The 14,342-nt window shown below is 40.3% G+C and overlaps 1 protein-coding gene across 5 annotated transcripts in view; it reads right to left on the bottom strand.

The window, feature by feature from the left end:
* Positions 1-14,342, bottom strand: part of Pds5b (PDS5 cohesin associated factor B) — a 188,690-nt gene that overhangs the window by 26,789 nt on the left and 147,559 nt on the right. For all 5 annotated transcript variants that reach the window (XM_045154102.1, XM_045154103.1, XM_045154106.1 and 2 more), the window contains exons 22-24: positions 10,080-10,148; positions 8,512-8,648; positions 3,880-4,003 (exon numbers count right to left, since the gene is read on the bottom strand). In XM_045154102.1, coding sequence (XP_045010037.1) covers positions 3,880-4,003; positions 8,512-8,648; positions 10,080-10,148 — 330 coding nt within the window. The remainder of the gene's footprint in view (positions 1-3,879; positions 4,004-8,511; positions 8,649-10,079; positions 10,149-14,342) is intronic.

Genomic DNA, 14,342 nt, shown 5'->3' with positions numbered 1-14,342 from the left:
AACTATATAAACAGGCAGGCACTGGGAAGATGACTCAGCAATTAGAGGACTTGGTTACAAAGCTTATCAGCCCAGGTTTAGTTGCCAAGCCACTCACATAAGCCAGACTCAAAAAGTAGCATAGGAGGCTTAGCAGTTAAAGTGCTTGCCTGTGAAGTGTAAGGACCAGCTTTGACTCCCCAGTACCATGTAAGGCAAGCACATGCATCTGGAGTCTGTTTGCAGTGGCTAGAGGCTTTGGTGTGCCTATTCTCATCCCCACTCAAATAAATAAATAAGTTTAAGTCAACAAACACAAATATATTTACAAATGAACTGACTATTCCTTTAAAAAAAGAAACTTTTGGGGCTGGCGAGATGGCTTAGTGGTTAAGCACTTGTCTATGAAGCCTAAGGACCGCGGTTTGAGGCTTGATTCCCCAGGACCCAGTTTAGCACAAGCGGCTGCACGCGTCTGGAGTTCGTTTGCAGTGGCTGGAGGCCCTGGCATGCCCCCCTCCCCTCTCTCTGTCGCTCTCAAATAAATAAATTTTTAAAATGAACAAAAAATTAAAAAGGGCTGGAGAGATGGCTTAGCGGTTAAGCGCTTGCCTGTGAAGCCTAAGGACCCCGGTTCGAGGCTCGGTTCCCCAGGTCCCACGTTAGCCAGATGCACAAGGGGGCGCACGTGTCTGGAGTTTGTTTGCAGAGGCTGGAAGCCCTGGCGCGCCCATTCTCTCTCTCCCTCTTATCTGTCTTTCTCTCTGTGTCTGTCACTCTCAAATAAATAAATAAAATTTTAAAAAAAAAAGAAGGGCACTTGTTTAAAAAAAAAAATTAAAAAGAAAAAAAAGAGAAACTTTTCTTCAAATGGTCTGAGTGGCTTTGGAAGGGGGATGAATGGGAGGAGGGGTTAGAAGGAGAGTTATCAAAATTAAAAATGCCATGAATAAGCAGTACGGAAACCTACTTCTTTACTAGCTAAATATTATACATATTAAAAAAGAGAGCTTAGGGGCTGGAAAGGTAGCTCAATGGTTACGGTGCTTGCCTGCAAAGCCTAAAGATCTGGGTTTGATTCTCTGGCACCCATATAAAGCCAAATGCACATGGTAGCGCATGTGTCTGGAGTTCGACTGCAGTAGCTAAAGGCTGGGGTGAGCCCATTCTCATTCTCTCTCTCCCTCTCATTAATATAAATAAATATATACAAAGAGAAAGTTTGGGGCTGGAGAGATGGCTTAGCAGTTAAGGCGCTTGCCTGCAAAGCCAAAGGATACAGGTGCAATTCCCTAGGTCCCACGTAAGTCAGATGCATAAAGTGGTGCGTGCATTTGGAATTTATTTGCAGTGGCTTAATGCCCCGGCACACCCATTCTCTCTCTCACTCCCTCCTCCTCCTCCTCTTCTCTCTTTCAAATTAATTAATTAATTAATTAATTAAAAGAGAGAGAGCATGCATTTGGGCAGAAGTATCCTGTGGGGTGGATAATGCTGTGCCCAGAAGCCGTAAATTTTAACAAAATTTCAGTGCCAGGGGAGGGATTATCTTCAAGTGAGTTATTTGTCAGAGGAGGCCCTGATGCCCCCCAAATATTACAGTCTTTGTCAAGGCTCTTGGTTGCCCATCATAAGTAGATGGCAAGACCTTATTGCTGAAAATACTACAGGTTTTGGTTGTAGGTCACTGAGAAGTCAACCTGAACTGAGAAGCCTCGTCCCTGCTGATGACTTGTCGTCATGCTAGAAAGAGCTATGTAAGCTAATAGGGGAGAAAAATCATCAATGGTGTTAACCAGCAGTGGATCTGGTAAGCCAAGACAAATATACCAACTGGTACAATGGTGACATGTAGGCTATGGAACAAATTGACTGCTCTTTGACTGGACATGAGGCTTGTTCCACAGGATGGAATTAACGCTTGGTACTGAAAACCTAATCCAAAGCCTACAGCTGGGGAGGTTCTAAGTCCTAGAGAGGAAACTACTACTGTTATCTAACCAAATAGATAGATTATTGCCCACCAAACTACCCTTTAAACACTTATGTTCATGCCCATGTAACAATGCTACTCTCATTTTTGGTTGGAGAAGTTTCTCTTTTCAGATGGCAGTGACTACTAGAGACACAAAACTCAAAGTGCCCAGAATTAGTGACAGTGGCGTGTTCAGCACTAAGACCTCACTAGCATACCCTCCAAGACTGAGAGACCACTGAGGAAGAGGTGACAGAAAAAAATAATGTGAAAGCCAAAAGGGGAGGAATGCTTAAAATACTGTCTTCCAGACACAAGGTGGCCTTGATACCCATGAACTCATAGGGCCTGCGTAATAGGAGGAGGGAAATTATGTCATTAATATAGAAGAGAGACTAGTTAGAAAGAAGCAGGGATTCAGCGGAAGGGGGATTGGGGAGGGGGAAAGGGAAGGTGGTGGGAGGGGATTATGATCATGGCCTATTGTCTGTATATACAAAGGTTGGTGAGAGATCCTGCTGACTACAGCAGCAAGCATGGTCATGAAGCTATGAACAAACAAACAAAAAACAGAGCAAGACAAGATTATTTGGACGTTTTCAACAAAGCAGAAATATAAACAGTGTCAAGTACATAAGCCATGCTTTTTTTAGATTTATTAAAACTTTGGGGAGTGCCAGGAAAGGATAGAAACATTTGACTTAAGTCTTAGACTCACAGAACATAGAGTTTAATTTTTTTTCTCCTTCCCCCACCTCCACAGATAGGGTCTTGCTCTAGCTCAGGCTGACCTAGAATTCAGTATGTAATCTCAGGATGGCCTGTAACTGGTGATCATCCTATCTCTGCCTTCCCAGTGCTGGTATCAAAGGCATGCACCACTATGTCTGGGGTAAAGTTTGAATTTTGTATTTAGTATTTGAAGTAGGACCACAGATTTGGAAAGAAAGAAAACCAACCCTTAATGTTGCCGGTGTAGCAGACACACACATAATGATGAGGTGGCCAAGAAAGAAGGTGGAAGTGGAGCCACTGATCCTTAACACAGCCTCAGAGAGTACACAGACTTCAAGGAAATGAAAAAGAGCCACAAACGGAGAGATAGAAACTACAGAGAATCTTAGGAAGAGCAGAGCATGAGCTTTGTCGGTACAAAAGGAAAACATGCTGAGATTTGTGGCATCAACAGACACCATTACAAAGGGTACTGGCTGTGGTCTATTTGGTGCCACATTTTTTTCACAATTTGAAATCAAAATGGCTCCCAAACATAGTGATAAAGTGCTGTTTAGTATTTCTAAGCATAAGGCGGCTGTGGTATGGCCTAAAGAAAATGTGTATGCTATAAACAAGCCTAATTCAGGTATGAGCTATAGTGTTGTTGGCTATGAGCTCAACGTTAATAGCTATGCAGATATATTAAACAAAAGGTTTTAGAACAGAAACACACATAAAACAAGGTTATACACTAATCATTTTGTTTTTTTTTAAATTTGTGACCAGAGTCTCTAAGGAATCTATTCTCCTATCTCCCCAAGAACAATGGCTCAGTGAGTGTTGGTTTGGTGCTTAGGTTAACTTTATAGACCAGAACAACTGCAGAACAAGTTGGGTACACTATGGCAGCAGCCCCAAACTAAATGTCAGTTTTAGAACTGCGAAACGTTTCTCATGAATACATTTTTCAAAAGAAAACATAAACACTGCTGGGTACAATGAGCACACCCCAGCACTGAAGTACAGGCAGGAGGGTCAGGAGTGAACATCATTCTTGGTTACACAGCAAGTTCGAGGCAAGCATAGGCTACATGAGACCGTGTTTCAAAAATACGAACACTTAAGGATTTGATGCTATCACAGCAATTTTTTCTTCCTAAAAGTCAAAGACCATATGAAAGCCATGTCGAATCTAGAACTTTCCTTACGTTGATAGCTAGTGCACACAGCTGATACTGTTCTAACGTGATAATTTCATGGTAACAGGGTTCTTGTGCCAGCTTCACAATAGCACTCCCAGCAGCAAGCCTCAGGCGTGACATGTCTGGTTTACTGAAAAATAAGCAAGAAAATAATATAAGTAAAATTTCTACATGCTTGCAAAAAACATTCTTACCTTGTGACGGTTTGAATCAGGTGAACCCCATAAACTTAGGTGTTCTGAGTGCTAGGTTCCCAGCTGATGGAGATTTGGGAATTGACTCTTCCTGGAGGCTGTGTATTGTTGGGGGATGGCTTATGAGTACTACAGCCAGTTTTTGGCACACTCTCCTATTGCTGTTGTCTACCTGATGCTGGTTGACGGGTGATGTCCACCCTCTGCTCATGTTGTCATTTTCCCTGCCATCATGGAGCTTCCCCTCAAGTCTGAAAGCCAAAATAAACCTTTTTTTCCCCCACAAGCTGCTCTTGGTCAGGTGATTTCTGCCAGAAATGCAAATCTGACTGCAATAGTAAAGTTGGTACCAAAGGGGTGAGATTGCTGCTAGACACCTGACTGTGTGGCTTTGGCCTTTTGGAGCTGATTTTCAAGAGGAATGCGGAAGGATTTGAAACCTTGGCCTAAGAGGTGCCTTGCAGTGCTGTAAGTACAGCTTGGTGGACTATTCTGGTCAGAGTTGAAAGACCTGATGCAGTAAAAACTATGGACTGTGAGGTTTGGCTTGTGAGGGTGAGAAAGAACTTTGTTTGGACTGGGCTAGCAGCAGTTTGTGTGAGAAGCTTGCTGTTATGCCCCTGTCCTGAAAACTTGTGCAGAGTTCCTTTGCATAGAAGCGAACTGGTGTGCGCACAGGGACATGGCACAGGAATAAAATTTATGGGCTTAAACTTCTAACCTTTGATTTTGGGCCAGCTGACCTGCACTGGGGCAACAGGAAGACTATAGCCTCTTTTGAAGGGGCCTCAGTGCCCAAAGAGTGTTCTGTTCTTCAAAGTCTGCTTTATTCCCCTCTGGATTAACAGGCTGGCATCCTACCTAGTATTATGTAGTATAAGAAATGCAGGAAAGAGAAGGTCGTTGAATTTGAACACAGTTTTGTGTTTTGTAAATGGCCATGGGCAGTGTGAAGCAGGTTTGCTTGGAGACCCAATGTAGCCCTGAGGATGGAGTGTGAATTGCAGTGGAGACCCAGTGGAGATACTGGGACCATGAGATGGCTACTAAGGAAAGCTGCGGGTCCCGATGAAGTTTTCCAGGACTATGAGTAGCCTAGCTAGAGGGGTGGAATTGGAACTCCAGAGACTTGTTGCTGGTTAAAAATATCGGATATGGGGCTGGAGAGGTGGCTTAGCAGTTAAGGTGCTTGCCTGCAAAGCAAAAGGACCTAAGTTTGGTTCCCCAGTACCCACATAAGTCAGATGCACAAGGTGGCACATGCATCTGGAGTTCAATGCAGTGGCTGGAGGCCCTAGCATGAACACCCCACCTCAAATAAATAAGTAAATAAAATAGAATTATCAGACATGGAGATTTGTCACTGACTAGAGTTGCTGGACTTGAAGCTACAGAGTTTGATGTTTGCTCTGTTTAAATCTTATATAATAAATAAATAAATCTTATAAATAAATAAAGAAAGACAAACAAGCAAACATTTTAAAAATAATAAAATAGATGAGTCCTTTTTTTAACCCTGGGCTATGGTGATGGTATTAGGAGATAGGGTTTTAGACAAGAGGCACAGCCTCTCTTCATGAATGGGGTTAATGGCCAGTTTGTAGGCCCATTCTGCCATGGGAGGACACACCAAGAAGTGAGCAGTGTACAATCCGGGGTACAGCTCTCACCAGAACCCAGCCATGTAGGCCTTGATCTTGGACTTCCAGCCTTCACAACAGTGAAAAGTAAATGTCTGTTGTTTATATGTTAGCCTATGATACTTATTATAGTAGGGCAGTAAGTAACTCACTGATGCTCATCATAACATGTTTCTTAGCTTTGGAGATGACACTTTATTTGCTAAACAATAGTTCTCTCACACCTATCTGAGCTTGTTGTCATTAAAGCCAACTTTCTCATTTGATACATAATAGCTCTCATGCAAGTCGAGAAAAAACTATTTGTATGTTGCTTGTTAGGCATATACTTTTTTGAGGTGTATTTATCCAGCTGGCATAAAAGTCCAGACTTGTAAGTTTGTTAGTCACGACTGTGCTAAACATAAAGCAAGTACAATGACAGCAGGTACAGCTAAGCACTGCTAACTGCGGACTTCTCAAGACTAAAGGACTCTGAAGTGTCATCTACGGCACATGTCACAGAAGGCTAGATTAGTAAGAACAGAAAACAATCCTTCTTCATGAAGTGGTTTCTACTTAGTCTAGTGAGTTATTTCTTGATATTTTCAATTTTGTGAATTAGAAGAAACATCACCAAACAAAATCTTGTATGAAGGTGGAAAGGGCATATGTAACAAAGGAAGTTTCCTAGTAAAGCAACCCTCACTACAGCAACATTTCCATCTGCTTTGTTTCTGTAAGAAATTCTTATTCCGAACTCTAAGCAGCCCCTATAGGTTTCTATATTACACAGGTTTCTTGATAAACAACTTACATAAAAAGTAGGTAGACTGCAATATATATATATACATATATGAAAATTTTATACAAACTCTATAAAGATTCCAGGTAAGGAATCACAGACATGCAGAACTGACATAACTTACTTATATAAAAGCAGCTGAAAAATGGTAGAACCTGAACTTGAACTGCGCCTTCAGCTTGTCAATGTTACAAGCTATTAAGGCACAGCTAAGTATAACTAATACAAAAACTGGTATTAATTAGTACAAAGTCATATAACTAATAAATTAAGAGACAAAATGCATTAATATGAAGGAAAGTTTTTCTCTCTACCAGGCTGATCTGGTATAAAATTACCTCAAATTCAAGATGAATTTTAAATCAAAGTATCCTTGTTTTTTTGTAAATCCTAAACACTGGCAATATGTAAAAGCTATGGGGATCAAAACAATTAATTCAACTAAGAAAAGGTAGGTAAATAAACTGAAGAATGCATGTTCTCAAGTATTATTTTTCTTTTGTTTAAGAAACGTGCTGTTAGCATTCAATGCAAAGAGGACCATATAAAGAGAGCAGAACAGGCTGGATTTGCTTCCCAGGAACACATAAACCAGACGTGCCTGTAATCCTAGCACTTGGAAAGTAGAGGCAGGAGAATCAGAAGTCCAAGGCCATCCTGTGTGCTCCCCCCCCAGCACACACACAAAGCGTGTATGTAGCATGCAAAGTCCTAGGTTGGATTCCCAGTGCCCAGAACTACCAAAAGGAAGAGAAAGATACAGCAAAGGCTGGGAGGGCAAAAGCAGCTGGCAGTCCCCTTCATGTTTTCATCAATCTTCAGGTATGTGAACAAGGGAAGTTACCTACTTTGTATCACCACAGTGGTGTAGCATGGAATCTGGGCTGACACTGAGAACGGACCTCTACTTTTAGCTACTGCAGACAAAGCAATCATTACTAACCTCAGGACTCCTATGTACTGTGTACTGTTTTCAGTATTTCAGACATGCTAACATACTTAATTCTGTCAATGGCTCAATAAGCCAGGTAAGGAAATCAAAGAACTGAGAAGTAAAGTAACCTGTTTAATGGCTACCTAGAAAGTGATCGAGCCCAGAATGTGTGTTTTCAGGACGCAAATCTGAGCTCCAGACTTTGACTCAGTCACTACATATAGTCAGTCACCCTCGTTACACTAAGACACCAGAATGCAAGATGCTCCAGACCCACATCTGAAACGGCAGTTTTTACATGGAACCTATCCACATCCTCCCATGTGCTGTGAACCCTCTCTAGAAGACTTACAATACCCAGTGCACTGTAAATAGCTGTGATACTGTTTTATACAGGAAATGATGGAGGGAGGTTCTATACATTTTCACTAAGCCAAATACTTCGTTTCCAATTTCAGATCATAACTGGTTGAATCCACAGATGTAGAATTTGTGAAAAAGGCACACTGTTTTATACTTCATTATTCAAACAAAACAAATTACAAACAAGAAAATATGTACAGTTTAAACGATTTGCATCAAGTACATTTTTTAAATTTGCATTACATGTATCCAAGAAACAAGATTCCATAAGCTATTTTCTACTCATTTGATTCTTTTCCCTTGAGACATTAACAAGAATGTAAAATAACAGTTACAGATTTGTACACTAACAATTACATATTAACTATTTCAAAATATGATCTTTCCTTGAAATATTTTCAATTTGTAATCCTATAAATTAACATGTGGCTGTCATTCTGTAATAACCACTGTATAAAAACACATTGCAAGCCAGGCGTGGTGGCGCATGCCTTTAATCCTGGCACTCGGGAGGCAGAGGTAGCAGGATCACTAAGAGTTCAAGGCCACCCTGAGACTACAGTGAATTCCAGGTCAGCCTGGGCTAGAGTGAGACCTTACCTCAAAAAAACAAAACAAAACAACAACAACAAAAAAAAGTAATATAAAAATAGCTGCAACAGAATTATACCAGGAATTGAAATACAATGAAATCCAAAAAAGTTGGCAGTAGTCATTACGTACCTAACTCTCCCCTGCTCGGTCAAGTCCCCATCACTATGCAGTATTGTTGTGAGTAATCTCAGGGTAGAAGTCCCCGATTTACTGTGGTTATTTTTCATTCCAAGTAGCCAGCGAACCATCATTTTAATAGCCTGTATCTATTTAAAAGGCAAATTGACACATAGAGCATTGTTGAATATAAAAGAACCTCCACACCAATATCAATAGAAATTTTAAAAGTCATTTTGATAAATTATTGTCCTTGTCCTAGATTGTAAAGGTAATAATACATATTTGCTGTTGCCATTTTGAAAGCCCAAATTAAATCAGAAAAAATGGATACTTTTCAAGAAAAAAAGTTGTTTTCTATATACATCTATATTTTATACATGAATAAAATGTATGGTTTTTAAATCTTTATTATTATTATCATTATTATTATTATTATCATCATCATCATCAGAGAGAGAGAGAATGAGAATTGGCACACCGGGGCCTCCATGCACTCCAGACGTATGCGCCACACTGTGTGCATGATGTGACCTTGCATACTTGCATAACCTTGTGTGTCTGGCTTACGTGGGACCTGGAAAGTTGAACATGAGTCCTGAGGCTTCCCAGGCAAATGCCTTAACTGCTAAGCCATCTCTCCAGACCAAGATGAATGTTTTAAATTAAAGATGTTTCATCCTCCAACAAAGTGGGAAAAAAACTGATTTTAATTAAGACTAGCTCTTTTGTAGTTGCTTTTTTTTTTTTTCTTTTTTTTTGGTAGAGCCTTGTTCTAGCCCAGGCTATCCTGGAATTTATTATGTAGTCTCAGGCTGGCCTCAAAATCAAAGTGATCCTCTTACCTCAGTCAGAGTGCTGGGATTAAAGGCATGAGACCATATCAGCCTGCAGTTGCTATTTTTAATGTTTCCTAATGTGATTCTCACTCTTTAGGACATAGAATTAAAATCAAGCTAATTTCCCTAGTCAGAAAGGAAAACATAAAGAAATTAAAACCTGGAATTGGGGCTGGAGAGATGGTTTAGCGGTCAAGGTGCTTGCCTGTGAAGCTTCAGGACTCATGTTCAACTCTCCAGGTCCCACATAAGCCAGACATACAAGGTGATACAAGTGTGCCAAAGGACCTCAGTTCAATTCCCCAGAACCCATGTAAGCCACAAGGGGTCACATGCATCTGCAGTTCATTTACAGGGCTGGAGGCCCTGGCGCACCCATTCTCTCTCTCAATCTCTCTCTCTACCTACCTATTTCTGTACCTCTTTCTCTCTCTCTCAAATAAATAAATAATAAAAATAAATAAATAAAAACCTGGAATAGTATTCCTCTGTCGTTCAAAGGCTGATCTCTCAGAAGCAGAAACATACTTCCCAACCTTTATTCCCTCAAACAGATTTAAATGCTGTGGTTCACAAAGCTCCAGGCAGCTCAATACTGCCCTACACTCATAGTATGTAATATCATGAAATGAAATGAAATGAATGTAAATATGGTGTTTGTGACATAAAAAGAAATTTCAATACCGTTAACATTATACTACAGAAATACACTAAAAATAATAATTTATGCATATTACTTACTTTGACCATAGTCTCAGGAGAAACTTCTTCATCTGGAACCCAAAGTTTAGTTGTCTTTTTTCCTGGAAGCTAAGCAAAAAAAAAAAAAAAAAAGACATAAAATATGAGCATGAATTATCATTGTCAATTAATATCTAGTGAATGAAAGAAATTTTTACCTTCTTACGACGACAGTTGATTTATGTGATTCATCTAACCCAATTTACTGAAAAACGTTGAAAGGCCTGCCTATCCTCACCAGCCCCTGAGAGCTATTCCTGATCCATCACCAGTTGGTTATTTACAGGTACACTGGACTGACTTTTGAACAGACTCTATATTGTGACCTCAAGACTTACTTAAGGCAGCAAACAAGGGCAAGGGTGGCATCCTAGGATCAAGAAGTGTAGGGCTGTAAGGCTGTTGGCTGGTTGTGTTTTTGAGGCAGGGTGTCCCTCTAGCCCTAGTCTAACCTGAACTCAACCCTGCGGCCCAGTGGTCCTCCTTCCACATTCAACCTTAAGAGCACTAGGATCAAAGATGTGAGCCAAGGGCTGGAGAGATGGCTTAGTGGTTAAGGTGCTGGCCTGCAAAGCCAAGGGACCCAGGTTTGATCCCCAGTACCTATGTAAAGCCAGATGCACAAGATGGCACATGCACCTGGAGTTCATTTGCAGTGGCTATAGAGGCCCTGACACATCCATTCTCTGTATCTTCCTCTCTTTCTCTCATAAATAAATAGGACTTTTTTTTAAAGCTGTGAGCCTATAAGAGTTTTAAACAAGAGGAAAGATACTTTAAAAAGTCTAAGAGCCGGGCGTGGTGGCTCACACCTTTAATCCCAGCACTCGGGAGGCAGAGGTAGGGGAATCACTGTGAGTTCAAGGCCAGCCTGAGACTACAGAGTGAATTTCAGGTCAGCCTGAGCAAGAGTGGGGCCCTACCTCAAAAAAGCAACAACAGCCGGGCATGGTGGCGCACGCCTGTAATCCCAGCACTCGGGAGGCAGAGGTAGGAGGATCGCCATGAGTTCAAGGCCACCCTGAGATGACAGAATTAATTCCAGGTCAGCCTGGACCAGAGTGAGACCCTACCTCGAAAAACAAACAAACAAACAAACAAAAAAAAACTGAAAAAAGCAACAACAAAAAAGTCTTAGCCAGCTATGCATAGTGGCATACAGCTTTAATCCCAGCACTTGGGAGGATTACTATGAGTTCAAGGCCACCCTCAGACTACATAGTAAATTCCAGGACAGCCTGGGCTACAGTGAGACCCTACCTTGGGTGGGGAGTAGGGGGAATACCTTAGCCAATTTTGGAAAACAGAAAAGGTACAGTGAAATATTAATAGAACTGAAAGGCTCATACTTCCAGAAGGACAGATGAGAACACAGTCCTCAAAAGTTAGTTCTTCCCAGTATAAGCAGAAAAGAATCCTGAAGTAAACTGCATATACTAGGAGACTTAACTTTCCAGTGCAGTCAGAAAATTAAAACGGCAAACAAGCTTAACTGGCACATGCCTTTAATCCCAGCACTCAAGAGGCAGAGCAGAAGGATCACTGTTTGAGCACAGTAAATTTCAGGTCAGCATGCACTAGAACAAGACCCTACCTCAAAAAACTTTAAAAAACTTTAAAAAAAAAAAAAAGACAGAAAAAGCTTATCCCAATTTTGATCCACAAGTCAGCTAATATTATCACCTCAGGTAACCCCCTGACAATATGACAGATAATTCTTTCACCATGAAGACAAACAGTCCCATGCCATCTCAAACCTATTTAGTCAGCTAAGAGGTCCTTTCAAAGCATAAAATTAAGCTGGGCATGCTAGCCTGTGCTTTTATTCCCAGCACTCAAGAGGCTGAGGTAGGAGGATCACTGTGAATTCGATGCCAGCCTGAATCAGCCTGGGCTAGAGCAAGACCCTACTTTGAAAACCCCCCAAAAATAATAGAAAGTAATCATATTAGATACATTCTGATGAAATTTCTGAACCAAGATCAAAAACAAAAGCTTCATGAAGGAAAACACCAAAGAAAGGAACAAAAATCAAATCAATTTCAGATTTCTCAACTGCAAACCTAGATCCCAAAAAACAGTGCTCGGAATTTTCTGCAATCAAGTAACTTGAAACACACAATTCTAATAATCTAAGCTCATGACTAAAATTCAAGACTGTTTAAAAATTATAATATATTTTGAAATGATTAACCAAAGACATAATGTACTGTAATATCAAAGAAAAATTAAATCAAGATAAATTATTACAACATTACTGAGATTATATTCCAGGTTTAAATGCTTCAAGTTGCTTACAGAATTATTGGGAACAACAGAATTCTCCTGTGTGTGGTGGCTCATACTGTGTACGGTGTCTTAGAGGATTATGGAAATGACAGGATCCTGCTAGCTGTGATGGTCCTGTCACTTGGAAGGAAGAGGCAACTGGACCAGGAGTTCCAGGCCAACCTGCCTCAAGGCAAAGACAATAAAAATCTGCTTTAGCTACTTTAAAAATCATTTCCAGGTGTGTTAAGTTTATTGGCAAGGATTATCTCCAGGGCAGTTACCATAGGCCTATATTTTTAAAAATATCTTTCACAGGATTTAATAAGAAGAAATGTCTCTATTCAATGGGTTATATAAAATCTATAGGTATATACTGATAAATATAAGACAAATCTGGTTGTCACTTTTCCTAAATTTATAGAGAGGTTTTGATGACATTAATAATAAGAGGGGAAACTAAAAAATTTAAATATTCATGCTAAAAATGTTTACTTCTAAATTTTTCTGCCAAGGATGTTTTTCTGTAGATTTCCAATGATGGTTAAAACTTTCATAACTACATTATACCAATAAGCTTACTTCTCTGTCAACTAGTAATGAGATAAATCAATTAGGTATGATTTCTCTTAATAGTTCTATAAGAAGATGTTAAGATTTTGTGGGTTATGATGAGATCAGATGATGACATGAGATGAGATGATGGTTGAAGAGAAACTGAAAGGGAAATTTTCAGTGATGGATATATAGACTGTTGCTAAGAGGGTTGGAGAAATGGCTTAGCAATTAAGGTGTTTGCCCATGCAAGCCAGATGCACAAGGGGGCCTTTAATCCCAGCACCTGAGAGGCAGAGGCAGGAGGATTGTTATGAGTTTGAGGCTACCCTGAGACTACATAGTTAATTCAGAGTGAGACCCTACCTCAAAAAAAAAAAAAAAAACAGGGCTGGAGAGATGGCTTAGCGGTTAAGCACTTGCCTGTGAAGCCTAAGGACCACGGTTCGAGGCTTGGTTCCCCAGGTCCCACGTTAGCCAGATGCACAAGGGGGCGCACGCATTTGGAGTTCGTTTGCAGAGGCTGGAAGCCCTGGCGTGCCCATTCTCTCTCTCCCCCTCTATCTGTCTTTCTCTCTGTGTCTGTTGCTCTCAAATAAATAAATAAAAAATTTAAAAAAAAAAAAAAACAGAAAAGGGGGTGCTGGAGAGATGGCGTAGCAGTTAAGGCACTTGCCTGCAAAGCCAAAGGACCTCAGTTCGATTACCCATTACCCACATAAGCCAGATGTACAAAGGTGGCACATGTATCTGGAGTTCATTTGCAGTGGCTGGAAGTGCTGGTGTGCCCATTCATATTCTCTCCTCTCTCTCTCTCTCTCTCTCTCTGCCTCTTTCCCTCAAATAAATAAATAAAACTGGACTTCATTTGCAGTGGCTGGAGGCCCTGGTGTGCCCATTCTCCCTCTCTCTGCCTCTTTCTCTCTCTCTCTCAAATAAATAAAGCTTAAAAAAAAATCAAAGAATGTTGCTAAAAAGACTTTCTGTGACTAGTCCTTAGATCAGAAAAGTTACAAAGTATGTGTAAGAAGGTATGTGCATGTTGAACAGAAAGATTATAAGATAAATCTTAAAAAAAAAAACTAACTTTACTGAAAATCAACTTCTTTTTATAAGAAATAAAAGGACAAGTCAGGCTGAATGAAGATGCCTATATTTAACAATTCTCATCTGTCTACAGACTTTTAAAGATGTTCTAATATTTTCATATAGGGGCACAGACTTACTCTAAACCCAGCTTAAATCAGAGAAAGGTAGAATCCTGTCCTGGGTGTCACAATGTCATAAACACAGATGTAATTCACATATCTGGAGAGACGTCTAACCACTGGTTAGACACAGGCAAGACCTGTCACTTTGTGTATTATAAACGAATAAAATTCTCACTTATTTTAAATTTCCTAGATAAAAACAAATAGACAAATGACAGAGCAGAGAGCT

This window comes from Jaculus jaculus, chromosome 7, assembly GCF_020740685.1.
Source record: "Jaculus jaculus isolate mJacJac1 chromosome 7, mJacJac1.mat.Y.cur, whole genome shotgun sequence".
Taxonomy (NCBI): Eukaryota; Metazoa; Chordata; class Mammalia; order Rodentia; family Dipodidae; genus Jaculus; species Jaculus jaculus.
This window is presented reverse-complemented; position numbering and strand designations above follow the sequence as displayed.